At 44.4% G+C, this 14,603-nt stretch overlaps 1 protein-coding gene across 3 annotated transcripts; it reads right to left on the minus strand.

The window, feature by feature from the left end:
* Positions 1 to 205: 205 nt before the first annotated feature.
* PLEKHJ1 (pleckstrin homology domain containing J1) lies at positions 206 to 14,294 on the minus strand. 3 transcript variants are annotated; one of them, XM_007489319.3, is made up of 7 exons: positions 14,161 to 14,294; positions 11,845 to 11,912; positions 8,778 to 8,885; positions 6,317 to 6,383; positions 2,536 to 2,626; positions 2,106 to 2,169; positions 206 to 1,357 (listed from the first exon to the last, which is right to left on the minus strand). In XM_007489319.3, exons 1-7 carry the CDS (start codon positions 14,252 to 14,254, stop codon positions 1,298 to 1,300), a joined length of 552 nt encoding a protein of 183 aa, XP_007489381.1. In that variant the 5' UTR covers positions 14,255 to 14,294; the 3' UTR covers positions 206 to 1,297. The 3 variants fall into 3 exon arrangements, with proteins under 3 accessions (XP_007489381.1, XP_056678191.1, XP_001372265.1); XM_056822213.1 differs by having other exon boundaries at positions 8,778 to 8,999; XM_001372228.4 differs by lacking the exon at positions 8,778 to 8,885.
* Between the last annotated feature and the right edge of the window lie 309 nt (positions 14,295 to 14,603).

Consider the following 14,603-nt stretch of genomic DNA (forward strand, 5'->3'; position numbering starts at 1 on the left):
GTTCCTTATTAAAAATCACTTTTTTTTGCACTTTGGGTGGAAGAGAATGCTTGCTAGAGTACTGTTTTTGGAAATCTTAGCTCTCAGTTGGCTCAGACTATCAGCCTTCTCTCTGGGGAGCTATGAGGAGGGCAAAACGGATCATGTATAATTTCTCTTAGGGTCCTGCTATTTGCCCTACCAAAGGAGAAGCCTCACAAAGGAATTTTGAAAAAGCCACATTTATTTAAAACCCACAAGCCCCAACCTAGGACAGTACCTGGACAACTGCTTCTCTGGTGAAATGGTAGTAGAAAAGAAAGGACAGCTTCATTGCAGCTGGATTGTACCCCAAAGTAGAATCAACAGTCACATGGGGTTTGGCCTCCCCCCCAGGGCCATTCACAGCATCATCTAGAATCATACATTCAAGTGGTTGGGGAGATAGAAGTCCAATCTGTTGCCAAAAGCTTGTGGGCAGAGAAGGCATCCTCTGGCTCCAGGCCATCTTCAGGTAAGGCACTAAAGCCCTTGAACACGTTCTCTCAGCCTGTGCTCTTGGTTAGTGACCCTAAGAGCTTGTGAGGCCTGAGGAAGATGGCGGCCAACACAAGCCTTGTTTACTTTGCTCAAACTGGCATCTTCCAAGCTTCTGGCTGTCAAATGAATTCAGCCACCTCAGCTGAGTTAGAGAAGGCTTGACCAAGCCCTGCCAGAAACCAGTTTCTGAGGGAGGGGTGGCCCCCAGATCTCCTGTCCTACATTTTCCTCTTACTCCTCTGTCCCAACTGGCATGGAACTTGATTGAGAGAGACAATCTAAATCTAGTTTATCCTTTTACTGATAGGGAAAACAAGGTCCCGGAAATGACTTGTCTGAGGCCACACAACTAAGGCTCACTGCCTCTAGGGCCAGGGGATAAGAGGAAAGTACCAGGCTTACCCCAGAAAGGATGGAAGGACAGCTTCCATGGTTGCATGGAGGTCATGATAGCACACCCCCCCCCCCCCGCCCCCCCATCTTTACACTGTTCTGCAGAGGAAACAAGGCCATGCTTGTCAACACCAAACTCAAGTCCATGCTTATTTTTTTCAATCCAAGAAGGAAAACTTTTTTTTCATCCCCTTCCTTCTGGGCAGTCTTTGTTGAGACAATCCACATCGCCCATGAAAGGTTTCTGCTGTAGAAGGCCCAAGGCCTATAAAACCTTTCTTCTCCATTTCCCCCTTCCCTCCCCACCCCCCAATAATCACTGAAGAGAGCACTGGCAGGCAGGAGACTGAGGAAGGCAGACTTTTCTTAGGAGAGATGCTCTTGTCTAGTGAGGGTTCAGCTGGAACCTGGCCTCTTCGGAGATGCCATATTGCTCTAGGGGGTCCTGGGACAAGGGAGAGAAAAGAGTACTGAAGGCACATCCCCCAAGTTCCATTCTACAGGCCCAACTATGAGGGAGAGAAGGGCCTCATTTTCCAACAATTAGTTCATCAGTCAGTACTAAGAGCTCTCGTTCTTGTTTCCACACTGAGCCTGGGGACAGAGGGAAAGGGGCAAGAAATCTCACAGGGGAATCTGGGTAGCTCAGGGACAGAGAGCCGGGATTGGAAACTGGAGGTCGGGGTTCAAATCTGACCTCATACTTCCAAGGCATGATTCTGGGCAAGTCACTTAATCCCAATTGCCTGGCACTTACTACTCTTCTGCCTTGGAACTGATACTTAGTATTGGTATAGTAAGGCTTAAAAAAAAAAGGAAAAGAAATATCACACAAAGTCCAAAATGAACTTTTAGAAATAGTCTATAAAGTCTGTAAAGGATACTGAGGTTATTGGAGTTATCAAGACAATAAAAGGTTCATGGGAATAGGTGGGTGTGAGAACACTGAGAAGCCAGGTAGGTTTGCCAGAACTGAGGCAAAGATGATTCTGCCTCTGTCTCCAAGAGCACAGCCCCTTCTGCAGGCCTTACTCAAGTCAGAAAGGGAAGGAGCTAAGCCTCTGTCCTTCATATTATCCTATCTCCACAACAGGGTTGTTTGGAGGTCTCAAACCCCTGAGCTCACAACAAGGATCCTGGCGTATCAAAAACCTAGATCCCAAGATGAGGAGGTTCTTTTCTGGAATATTCACCTTTCCTGTCATCTTCTGGATCTCATTTCTATAAAAGATGAGGCTTCTCCGCATGAACTCATAGCTAGGAAGTAAGAAGAGGCACAAAGAGGGTGACTCAGGCAGCCATTCCTACGTAGACCCCAATAAACCCCCCCTAATGCTAGAAACGGAAATGCTAATGTCCACATATCTCCATAAGCACCAAGGCATCCTTAGTCTGCCAACATCAGGCAGTGTGGGAAGGAAAGGTGCCCAGAGGCTGCCTACCTGGCCTCCCCCGCCCAACTAGAGTCAGAATCACGGCCCCATTTAGTGCTCCCCTTCCCTCCCCTGCCTTTGGAATACTCTGCTCACAGGCAGTGCTTACTCCATACCACTCACTAATATAACAAAAGCATAGAAATATGGAGAACTTTGTGCCAGCTCTCTGCTCATCCCCAAAACCCACCTGGCTCTCCTCAGGGCATCAATCCATTCCTGACATTGTTCTTCACTACTGCACTCAAAGTAGTACTTCCTGTCAGGCTCCTCAGTGAAACCTGAGGGGCAAAGGAGAGGTCTTCTGAACAGGGACTATCCAACAGGCAAGCCCTGGCAATGGGATACCACCCCAGGACAAGCAGCAGGAGCTGGTGGCAGGAGGCTCCTAGAAGCCCTTGTCAGACATGTCCTATCTATCCCACTTTCATTCCCTTGCCTCCGTCCCAGTTTATGGACAAGAATATCTGTCAAGAGTTGGAGTACTGGATTATAATGGAGGAGGCTGTGCGAGACACAAGATGCAGGTAGGATGAGAAACTAAATCTATCCAGATGTCTCCTTGAAAAGCAGAGCAGCTGAGAAAAGCCATGCTCACCAGCCTCAATGGCAAGCCCCTATTTCAGGAGAGAAAGAGGAAACAATGAAAAGAATGGCAGTGCTAGCCTCCATTCTCATCTTTGAAGCACTAGTCAATGAAGTAGAGATGACCATGCCATCTTAAGAGTTCAGCATAGTGAAAAAGGAGGCAGCTGGGTGGCTCAGTGGATCCAGAGACAGGAGGTCCTGGGTTCCAATGTGGCCTCAGACCCTTCCTAGCTGTACCACCCTAGGCAAGTCACTCAACCTCCATTGCCTAGCCCATCCTGCTATTTTGCCTTAAAACCAATAAACAGTATTGCTTCTAAGATGGAAGGTAAGGATTTAAAGGAGAAAAAAAAAAGAGCCATGCTGGACATTTGAACTCATGCTCACTTAACGTGAGGGCAGTGAAATTAGGGCAAGCCTGAGACTCTCAAAGGGAATTTGGCACAAGAGGGTCTCTAAAGCAGTTTGGTTAACTAGTAAAAAAAGAGGGAAAGGGAAGAGAGACTTAAAAACAAATGTGGGTAAACAAGGCATTTGTTTTCATCAGTGACAAATATAAGGGAATTAAGAGAGGAAATGGGAACAGCAGCACAGTCCTGTAAATATATACAAAAGATAACCAAAATGACCTTTTTGAATGCTCTCCACCACCAGAGAAAGAACTACTGAAGATGGAATGCAGATGAAAGTATATAATTTATCCATTGTTTATTTGGTTTATGTTTGGGGGTTTGATTTTATAAGATTATTCACTTACAAAAACGGATAATATGGAATTATAGTTTGAGTGATACGTGTATATCCCCAATCAAATTGCTTGCCAGCTCCAAGAGGGGGATGGGAAGAAGGGAGGGAGATAATTTGGATCATATGACTTTGGAAAAATTATGTGGAAATCTGTTATTACATGTAATTGGTAAAAAAATACACTTTTTTAAAAGAGCTTTTTAAGTCATGATAGAGACAAAAATATTAAAGAAGGATTAGGATCCTTGATGGAGATCTGACCTTCCCTGGAATATTTGCCTTTCTCATCATCTTCTGAACCCTGATTGTCATAGCTTAGAAAATAAAATAGCACAGTTTTCAGAAAAACAGATACTTAAAACAATGTGATGAACTACATTTTAGTCCTTGGCAAAATTCTAGAATTCCTTATTACAAGAATAATTTGTAGAACAGGGAAAAATGGTCATCCATAGGAGACAACATAGTAAGCTCAGCAAGGACAAATCATTCCACTCCAACCTCATTTCCATTTTTGAAAGGATCACTAGAAAAACAACCAGATCATTGTGCACAGTAACGGCAGTGTTGTAATGATGATCAGCTGTGAAAGACTTGGCTAATCAATTCAGTGAACCAAGACCATTCCCAAGGGCTCAGGATAAAATCCACTTCCAAAGAGAAAGAGGGAAATGATTAATTGACTACAAACTGACATCCAAATGTCTCGCTTTATTTTTTTGGGCTTTTAAAATATGATATAGCTAATATGTTTTGCGTGATTTCACATTTGATTGCCTTCTCAGGGGGAGGGGAAGGCTGGGAGAGAATCTGGAACTCAAAATTTAAAAAGAAAAGAATCCTAAAATAATAAACCAGAAAAAATAAAAGAAATGGTTACTAGGCCAATAGATCAGAATAATGCTATAGTCGTAGTTAACAAGATAAAATATAGTAAGCAAGAATGACCTACACAACAATTGAAAAAATCAGCTCCAAAAGCATAGGATGGGGAAAGTGAACTTAGACAACATGTTGTTCTTGTGAAAAAGGACTTTAGTGAACTCCAGGAGTCAGCAGTGTGTGTGCTGCTACGGATCAAACAGCTGAATGAATAGAAATCTTGTGTACCCACTTTGGGATCCAACAGTCTTCTCTAGGCTATGGCTTCTGCTCTTATCATGAGCACTATGGCCAATTTGGGGCATCCTTTTTTAGGAAGACTACTGGGACTAGATGTGCCACTAAAGGAACTGAGGAAGGGAAGACTTCGAGGAAGTGTGGTAGCTGTTTTAAAATATTTCTTGGGCTGTCATAAGAAAAGACTTGCTATTTGCATTCAGAGAAGAGAATAAGAACAAGAGGAGACAGATTTTGGATCAATCTAAATAAAAACCTGTTCACCTATTTAATATGGCTGGCTGGCTAAGAAGGCAGTGAACTCCCTGTTACTGATGGTATTTCAATCTGGATAAATGTTGGAGTAGATGACCTCTGAGGATCCTTCCAACTCTGAGATTCCATGTCTGAATTCATCTCCCGGAGTGAAGCTCTTTACTAGAAGGGAGGTATCTTGAAAAAAAGCAATACTAGGTCAAAGGAAGGGTTCAATAGTTGAATTTTCAGCTGCCTGTGGGAGTGGTCTTGAGATCAGAGGATTCAGAGCTGGAAGAGGCCTTGGAGATGGACTAGTCCAATCCCCTCATCCCAGGGGCACCAGAGAAGGGGAAATGATTTGCCCAAGGTTATATATGCAGCCATGATTTTTGAAGCCTGGTTCTCTGACTCCACATCAGGTGTTTTTTCCACTACGCTACATGCTTTGGGAGGTGTTTCCTGGCCATCGTGCAGCCCTCCCCCAATGCACAAAGGTGACTTTGCAGCCTTGCTGTGTCAGCCTAGCTTTATTTATAGTAGCCCACCAGACTAGGCATCTCCTACAAAGGGACAAAATATGTCTTAAAGAAAAGGCATTCCTGCTAAGTGGAAAGAAGGGCTACTTTCCCTCCTGATGATAGGTACTGAGGGAATGGGTGAGTTCCTGTTAAAGTTTAATCCAAGGGAGCAAGAGGAGATCCCCAGGTATGTGCACCAGCTGCAGTAGGCCAAGGCCCAGAGCTTGGGCTGACCTTGAGAAGAGGGAGGGCCCTGGGTGCGGCAGCATTCTCATACAAAGGGCCCTTGTTTCTCAGGAGAACTGGGAGGAGCCAGGCCGAGCCTCTGCTATCCCAAGGTCAAGCCACCCAGGCAGAGCAGCCTGGGATAGGTATGAGGAGGGGTTGGAGACTCCCAGGCAAAAGAAGAAAATGACATGCCTAGAATGCATGGGCAGGGTCCATAGGCCATCCATTTTCTCCGAGGACTGAGCAGAAGCAATTTCTAAGGTTGGGATCATGCTGTGGGGAGGGGTGGTTCATAGAACCGACTGAGGCTTAAGAAGCTCAGTTCCTCTTCCCCTTCCAGGCTACTGGGGGACCCAGAAAGGACAAAGGAAATAAAAGGCCCTGTATGAGTCTTCCCCAAACCTGCTCTAGCCACCCTCCTAACCCTGGTTCCACAGTCACAAACTGAGGAACCAAAAGGGCAGGCCCCATCTTTCCCCACATTCCCTCCCACCCCCCAATCTTTCCATTCCTCTGAGGTCTAATCAGACTCACTGATAGAGAAGCCACTTGGCTCTTCCTTGGCAATCCGGCAATGTTCTAGAAGCAGGGCTCCAATGGGCTGGCAAGATAGAACAACAGAAAAAGTTTTGAGAACTCTAAAGTAAGTACCTTTGGCTTAGGACCCAGAAATCAGGAGAAGAACAACAAGGAGTGGTTCCCTGTGTATAGCACTACAAATTTTTCCTAGCCTTTGTCTTTATAGATCCTCAGATGTCAACAACTCCACTCATTCGAGACAGGGAAGCTGAGACTGACAGCAAAAACCAGGTTTTCTAATTCTCTGCTTTTTTTAAACCCTTAGCTTTCATCTTAGAATAACACAAATATCAATTTCTAAGGCAGAAGATTGGTAAGGGCTAGGCAATATAAATAATTAGAAAGTGACTCAGGCCAAATTTGAACCCAGGACCTCCTGTCCCCCCCAAGCCTGGCTCCCTAACCACTTAGATACCTGGCTGCCCTAATTCCCTGCTTTTTATTCAGAATGGTTTGTCTCCTATTTGACAGATAAAGACATTGAAACTGTGTTGGATTTAGCTATCTCCTGATTGTAACAATGAAGATACTTAGCTCTTTCTTTATTGTTAAGATAAAATTGTAATCTGATTGTAACAATGAAGGTACTTAGCTCTTCCTTTATAGTGAAGCTAGAATTATAAGCTACAATCTATTTTTAGGTTTTAACTACAAAAAGGTATTAAGTAACTACAAAAGGTGAATTAATCACAAAAAGGTGTTAAGTAACTACAAAAGGTGATCTTAACAAAAGAGGATTTAAGTAACCCAAAAAGATATAAACTAACCAGAGAAGGTGAGAACTAAAGAGTGGGCAGTCCTGGAGAAAAACATCTGTTGTGATTGGTAGATATGAAAATTTAGGTGACACAAGAGAAAAAGGTCTTTAAATAGAGGGGAAAAAAGACTGAAGAACAGTCAGTCACCCAGACTTGGAGTGAAGCAGACAGTCAGTCACCCAGGCTTGGAGTAAAGGATCAGTCACTCAGAGCTGAAGGGAAGACGGACATTCAGAGATTCGGACATTCGGGCACTGACTCAGAGAAGCGACTGGAATACAGACACCCAGACTTTTTTTAGACTCACTGTTGGTGAGTGAAAAACTGACTTAGTGACCTCGCCTTTCTGGAGGCATGAAGCCTCCAGTAAAGGCCCATCATCTTGAGACTCTCTTCCCCTGGCTGGGGCTTAGAATTTCTCTCTCTCTCTCTCTCTCTTTCCTTAATATCTTCCTTCTATTGTAAATAAAACTACCATAAATTCCATTAACTTTAATAATTCATTTTGGGATTTAGAAATTAAATCCTTGGCAACCACCTAATTAATATATTCAGAGTCCAACTATAATTAATTTTAACAAAACTCAGGAAGAGAACTATCTGTTGAAGGGTACTCTAGGAAACAGTGAAAGGACCCAGAGCCTCTACTTTACTATTACCATCATTAACCAATATAGTAAGGCTGCTGAGAACACTAGTTTACAGTATCAGATCAGGGTCCACTCCTCCATGGTGTCAGCCACTGTACCAGTTTATGTCACCCAGTGTGACCTAGGCGCCCAGGGCAGGCATTGGGTTTCCAGGAAAGGAGGCAAATGGAAGAGGAGACATTCCAAGAAGGAAGGAATAAGCTCAGTGGGTGGTGTCAGCAAATAGAGTTGTTGCTCCTCCCCTCCTCCTGGAACTTTTTAGAGGTCAAAGGGACCTTCAAAGTCATCTAGGCCAACCTCATTTTTCATAAGAGGAAATTCATTTTGGTAAAAATTCATTTTGGAGTTTTGTAAAAGGTCACGCGGATGGCAAGTAACAGAGTCAGGATTCAAAGAAAAGCCTTCTGACAATCTAGTCTGTCTTTTTTTACACCATGACATGGCTGCCCCTTTTGAGGACTCTTGGAGATGCTGCTGGTATATCTTAGGAAAGAGGGCTTTGTTCTGGGTGAGAAGACTTGGCTTGGGTCCCATGTCACAACTGGCTCATTCTGTGGCCATGATTTAATTCCTACAGCAATTTTTCCTCCTATTTCCTCCTCTGTCAAAAGAGAACAGTATTTGTACAACTCTCCTCACAGGTCTGTTGTGGCAAAGATAGTCTGTAAACTGTTCCATGGCTACAAAGCTAAGGTAGCATTGCCACAATGCTATACTGTCTGCAGGATGCAGACCCAGGTTCAAGTCCTGCCTCTGACACTTCAGATGACCCTCACCATCAAGGGGAAGTCACCTGACTATGCTGTGCCCCTTTGGCCTCTTCAATGATGGGGTTGGACTAAGTGGCCTCTTATGAAGCCCCTCCCAGCTCTCAACCCAGGGTATAGAGGCACATAAAAATGAGTAGACTATCGCTGACCTTGAAGAACCTGGGACACTACATTTTAACCTTGTTTCTTCTGAGAAAAGAAATCATGTGATTCAGGAAGGGGGTGGCTCAGAACAAACCTGAAGGCATAGTGAAGAATACTGGGTCTGGGACTCAAAGAGATTCCAGCTGGGCTCTGATCTTGTCCAAGTGACTGGGAGTTGGTCACTGACCCTCTCTGGTTCCAGCTGGCTCATCAGTAAAATTAGGGATTTGAAATAGAAAACTTCTTGGTCATCTTCCAGGTCCACAGTTCTTTCTATCATACAGTGCTGCCTAGGGGGTTGCTCCAGGTGCAACATCTGGAAAAGACCCCTAGGAATCTTAACCCCTTGCTAGAAATGACCTTATCTAGGACACACAAGGGCCCAGCCCCAGATTTGGAGTATATGTGGTTCAAATACTTCCAACAGACAAGGAAACCTTATGTGTACATTAAGAACTCACTGATAAGATTGGAAAGAGCAGTCTTATTTGAGCAAAAAGATCAGAAGCCAGATTAATATTGTAAGGAAAACAGAGGAGAGGAAGTAGAGGTACCAAGAGGACAACTTTTTCAAGGAGTTTGAGAAAGAATGGGAAATGGGTGTATATTTATAGTGTGAGTTAAAAATCTAGTCCCAGTGACAAGTTTCCAAGGGTCCTTTACTTTCAGAAATATTTTCACTGTGTATACTGGGGGATTTTTCCCTATTCTCTGAAACTATCTTGAAGGGGCTTGCTCGGGTTTGTAGTCTGATAAAGTGTTGGAAGCCCTTTGCAATGATGCTTTTAGTTGCATAAAATAAAAAACACAGAATTACAAAGAAAACCAGTTGTATATAAAACCCAACATACATATCCAAGTTCACAAATTCCAGATTAAGTACCCTTGACTATTTCTTTCATTATTTTTTTTAAACCCTTACCTTCTGTCTTGGAATCAATTCTGTGTATTGGTTCCAAGGCAGAAGAGTGGTAAGGGCTAGGCAATGGGGGTCAAGTGACTTGCCCAGGGTCATACAGCTGGGAAGTGTCTGAGGTCACATTTGAACCTAGGACCTCCCGTCTGTAGGCCTGGCTCTCAATCCAGTGAGCTACCCAGCTGCCCTCACTTGATTATTTCTTGTCTCAGCCTATGATTTACAATAAAGAGTACCAAAAGCTTTTCCAAGCCTTCTCTTCCCTCCTGCCTTCTACCCTTTTTCCTACCCCTCCTCAGTGAAGGTCCTTACCTCTAATTGTACTTTATGCACTTCACAGTGAGCTCCTCTTTCTCCCACTTTTTTATCTCAAAACCCTTGGCCATCATCTTTCATGCTCTTCCTCCTTTCCCTTGATCTTTAACAAAGAGGTGGCCCTTCTCCTTACCAAGGCTAACCCTTCTATGTATGCCTTTGCTCCCATTCCCTCCTGTCTCCTCCTGAATCATTCCTTCCTCAAATTTTCAACCTCTCCATATCAAATAGTTCCTTCCTAATTCCCTTCAAACATGGCCAAGTTTCTCCTATCTTTAAAAAATGTTCACTACACCCTACACCCCCTCAAGCTATCATCTTTTATCCTTTGTCTTCCTTTTCTTTCTCAAACTCTTTGCAAAAGTTGTCTACTTAGTACCTCTACTTCCTCTCCTCCTTACTCCCCTATTAATCTGGCTTCTGACCTCATTGCTCAAATAAAACTGCTCTCTCAATCTTATAAATGAGTTCTTAATTATCAAATCAATAGTCAATAATGTGTAAACAAATTTAAAAATGAAGTAAGATGGTCTTTTCTCAATCTTCATCTTTCTTCACTTATCTCTTGGATGTGACCCTGCTGGCCAGACACTAGCTCTTCTGACTTGCCTCCTACCAGTCTGCCTACTCCTACTTTGTCTCCTTGGCTTGTCTATCATCTGTATCATACCTTCTAATTGTGTAGGTGTGTAGCTCCCCCATCAGATGGTTCAATTACCATATCTCTGCAGGTGACTCCCACATCTAGTCTCTCCTAAGCTTTCATCATATATTACAAATTAATTGATGAATGAACATTTCAAACAGGAAGTGCTAGAGTCAGCTTCAACTCAATGGGTCTAAAATTGAACTCATTATTTTTCTCCTTGAACAAGGGGGAAAACTTTGGAGTCTGTGAACTTTAAAAAAATTTTGATAACAGTATTTTAATAATATTGGTTTCTTTTGCAATCTTGGTTTTTTGGGGTTTTTTTTACACATTTAAAAGGATTACTCTGAGAAGAAATCAGTAACACCAAAAAGGTCAACAACATCCTGTACCATTCCCTGCCCTCTTTCTAAATTTCTCTTTTTTCAATCTCTTGTGAGTTAGCCAAATCAGTCCTCTTTCTGTTCTTTGCCCTTTCCTTCTCCCTCTCTCCATACCTTTGTACTTCCCACAGCTCCGCCCTCCCCCCCCCCTGCCCCCATGATCTCTCCCAACGTCAGGGCCTTCCCTCAAAAAAACTACTCAGCATTTTACTCCTTGACACATTTTTCTATTTATTCACATGTACTTTCTGCCATCTCATCAGAATGTGATCTGCTTGTTCCTTTGTTTTCCTTATTTGCCCCCAGATCAGTTCTTGGATGGGTGATTTGGTTAATGGTTCTAACGGTGCCATCACTGGCCTGTGACACTTTAACCCTGTCATATAATCTCTGGGGACATGAAATAAGATGGGTACAGAAAAAGCCTGCTTAGTGCAGTGGGAAAAAACCTCGATTCTGGGACCTCTTTTTAGCTCCACCACTGTCTTCACTGGATGACCTCAGGAAAGCCACACTTTGTTGCCTCAGTTTCCTCATCTATAAAATCAGGGGGTCTACTAGTAGTGCCAAACTCATAGAGAAACAGGGTACCTAAAGACTCATTTGTGTTACATGTTGGCTTAGAAAACCACATGGTAACATTATGTATGTTCTATTGTATTTTTATTTATTTTGTTCAATATTTCCCAATTACATTTTAATCTGGTTGGGGCTGTACTAAGGAGTACTATGGTCTTGACACCCTGAATCAGACTATATTATTGCTAAGGTTTCTTCTAGATCAAAATGTTCGAGGAATAAAGGTTCTCCCTGCTTAGAAACTCCATGGTGTTGGAAGGGATTCTACATCATCACAGACTACTTGTGACCCAAGATCCTCAAGGGGCAGCTCTCCTACCTCTGCTTCATCTGTCCGGAAATAAAAGAGGAAATTCACCACCAGCTTCACAAGCCTCCGTTTCACCACTGACAGAAAGGATCAAAAAGAATAAAGAAGTTGGGTACAATCAAGAAATCCTAAAGAGTCCAAAGCACAGGTGAGACCAGGCTTATTCCCCGTTTTCCCACCCTTTCCTCAGGCTCCCCACCCAAATAACAAAGCCCTTTAGAATTACCCTAACTTTTAAATTTTGGGAAAATCTCACAGCCTTGTTAAGGGCAGTCTGACCCAATTTATTTATTTTTTATTTTTATTTTTTTTGAAATTTATGGTAATTTAATTAATATAGAGGGAAGGAATTTAAGAAGAGAGAGGGAGAGGAAAAAAGAGTTAATTTAAACTGCTCCTGCTCAGGCTGAGCCTGGCAGGAGTTAAAGGCCTTGGCCAAAGGGGCTTCCCTGAGCCCAAGGGAAAAGGAAGAGTCTGACCCAACTTAAAGAGATGGGTTGACAGAACAGGAAAGTAAAATAAAGTGGAATGCCTAGGGAAAAACAGAAAACACAATCTCCTGCCCCCCTAAATCCTAATCTCACGCCAAAGAGTATGGTTCTCTGTACCAGCTATACTAGAGTATGAGAGAAGTTATTTTGGGGGTTGACTTGATTTTTCTTTAGTCATCTACTGGTTACTGAGTACCTCTCTGTGGTCCTACCAGTAATGCCACACTCCAAACCATGGCCAAATTCCTTTTAGAAAGAGGAAGCCCATTGCAGTGTTAAGATGGAACCTGGATTATCTGGAAAGGTTTGAAGGCAGGCCTAGAGTGCAATGGGGTGGCCCTCATTCTCCAGTGGGGAAAGAAGGGTCAAGAAGCTTTGGGAATAGGGTGGAGGGTTCTCTTTGGAAAGGTGAAAGGGGAGAGTTTTAAAGAGAGGCTAAACAGGCAGGTTCTCCATAAAAGAACAGTTGAGGCAGAGGGCCTGGGGTAACCTTTTGGGAGGTTATATAGTAAGATTCTGTCTAGGGGCTGCTGAACTTGAGGCTTGGACATGAAAACCTGTCATAAGAGGCTATTAATATTATCATTTTTTGCTTGGGGGGGATAGTAATGGTGCTTGTAAGGACAGTTAAGGCACCATTATCTTTTCAATTTTTACGGCTTCACTAGTAGTTTGACAAGAAGGGTTAGATCAAAGTGGAGATTTCTCTTTGGGAAGATGGGAACTTAGAATGCTATATACAATTTGAGATAACTTTCCTGGATTCAGAAGGAAAAGGAGGTTGGACCTAATAAATTCCAGGAGAAGGTCAGATTAACAAGATCAATGACTTAGAGCAGGAAGGAATCTTGGACAGTAGCTCCTACAATGCCATAGTGTTACAGATGAGGAACTAAAAGGTTAACTTGCCCAGGGGCTCACAGGTATTATCAGTCAGTGTCTTAATCAGGGTCCTGGGGAATACATGGAAGCACATGGAAGCTGGAAGGAAGGACTGGGGTGGGGGTGGGAGGTTGAAAAGCTGTATATATGGAGGGCATCCTGGTGGGAGAGAATGATGCTGGGATGATGAAGGGGACTGACTATGTAAGGGGGGAATAACCTCATGGAGACTCAGCTGAGGAACCTGGGAAGTGATATACATGGAGGTGAGGGGGTCTTGGGGTCAGGGCCTTGGGAGAATGTACATAGGGACCACTCTGAGGTCTTAGTTTGGGGAAGCTGATTCTAAAGGCCCTATAAGCTGTGTACCTAGATATGCTGGGGGAGAGTAAGGTGGGTGTGCTCACTAAGGGTTAAGAGGGAGACAGGAAGCACAGAAATGACCCCGGAGGTGGTAGTATTATGAAATTGGGCAGGGTGGCTCACTCTGGTAGCCTGGGACGTTCTCAATATGGGAGTGACCCAAGAAGAGTAAGGGAGGGTGACTTAGTGGGGAGTCAAACAAGGAGGGTTTACTGAAGGGGCCTGAGCCTAGTGGACTGGGAGGCTTCTGTACACAGGAAGGGTAGAGGGTTTCTGGAAGGCGAGGCTTGGCTCAATCAACGAGGGCTGAGATGGGTGGCCTGGGAGGCTCTGTACAGAGGGGCGACCCTGGAGGGATTTTAAGGGGAGGTTGTGAGTGGGATGGGGGGCCTCTGGCAGGCGGGGCAGAATGGGGGTCAGGGGTTGGCCCAGTTGAGGGGGATTAAGGCTGATGGTCTTGGGAGGCTCTGTACACAGGGGCGACCCTGGGTGCTCCTGCTGGGAGTACAGTGGGGCAATCTCAGGGAAGCTGGAACTACTGCCTCCAGGGCGCCCTCCCGCCCCTGCCCCATCACCCCTCAGCTCTCACCGCTGCCCTTCTTGGGAACCCGCATCCCGATCTCCGCCGCCTTCTCCGCAGGCTGCCGAGACAGCGCCTGGAGTTCCTTTTCGTTGTACCTCATCTCGGTGGCAAAGAGAGGCGGGAGGCCTCTCGGCCACGGACTCTGGTGCTCTGCACTCCGACAGCCACTCTGTTAGTCCCGGCCGGGCCGCTCCCCACTCCGCCCCTCCTAGGCTCCCTCCTCCCCTCGGGCTCTGCTTTGTTTGTGTTCGTCGAAAGGGACCCAATAAAGTTTCCCAGCAGAGCCTAAGCCCGCAGTGAACAATAAAGTTTTGTTGATGGATGAGTTGCGTGCGCCTCCCCTATTCACGTTCGTTTCTTCCTTGATTTCTAGAGTCCAGGACGTATGGGAATTCCGTGTGGGGAGAATTAAACTCCAGCTGCCGTTCCTTTCGCACGTTCAAGGGAAG

The sequence above is a fragment of the Monodelphis domestica genome, chromosome 3 (assembly GCF_027887165.1).
Source record: "Monodelphis domestica isolate mMonDom1 chromosome 3, mMonDom1.pri, whole genome shotgun sequence".
In the NCBI taxonomy this organism is placed as follows: Eukaryota; Metazoa; Chordata; class Mammalia; order Didelphimorphia; family Didelphidae; genus Monodelphis; species Monodelphis domestica.

What these genes read in the sequence shown, in the direction of transcription:
- PLEKHJ1 (XM_056822213.1), bottom strand. Translation starts at nt 14,254, where the DNA reads ATGAGGTACAACGAAAAGGAACTCCAGGCGCTGTCTCGGCAGCCTGCG. An exon ending in ATTCTTCACTATGCCTTCAG is followed by an intron (nt 6,384 to 8,777) that starts GTTTGTTCTGAG and finishes CTATCTTGCCAG; the next exon opens with CCCATTGGAGCCCTGCTTCT. An exon ending in TCCAGAAGATGACAGGAAAG is followed by an intron (nt 1,358 to 2,105) that starts GTGAATATTCCA and finishes CCCTTGTCCCAG; the next exon opens with GACCCCCTAGAGCAATATGG.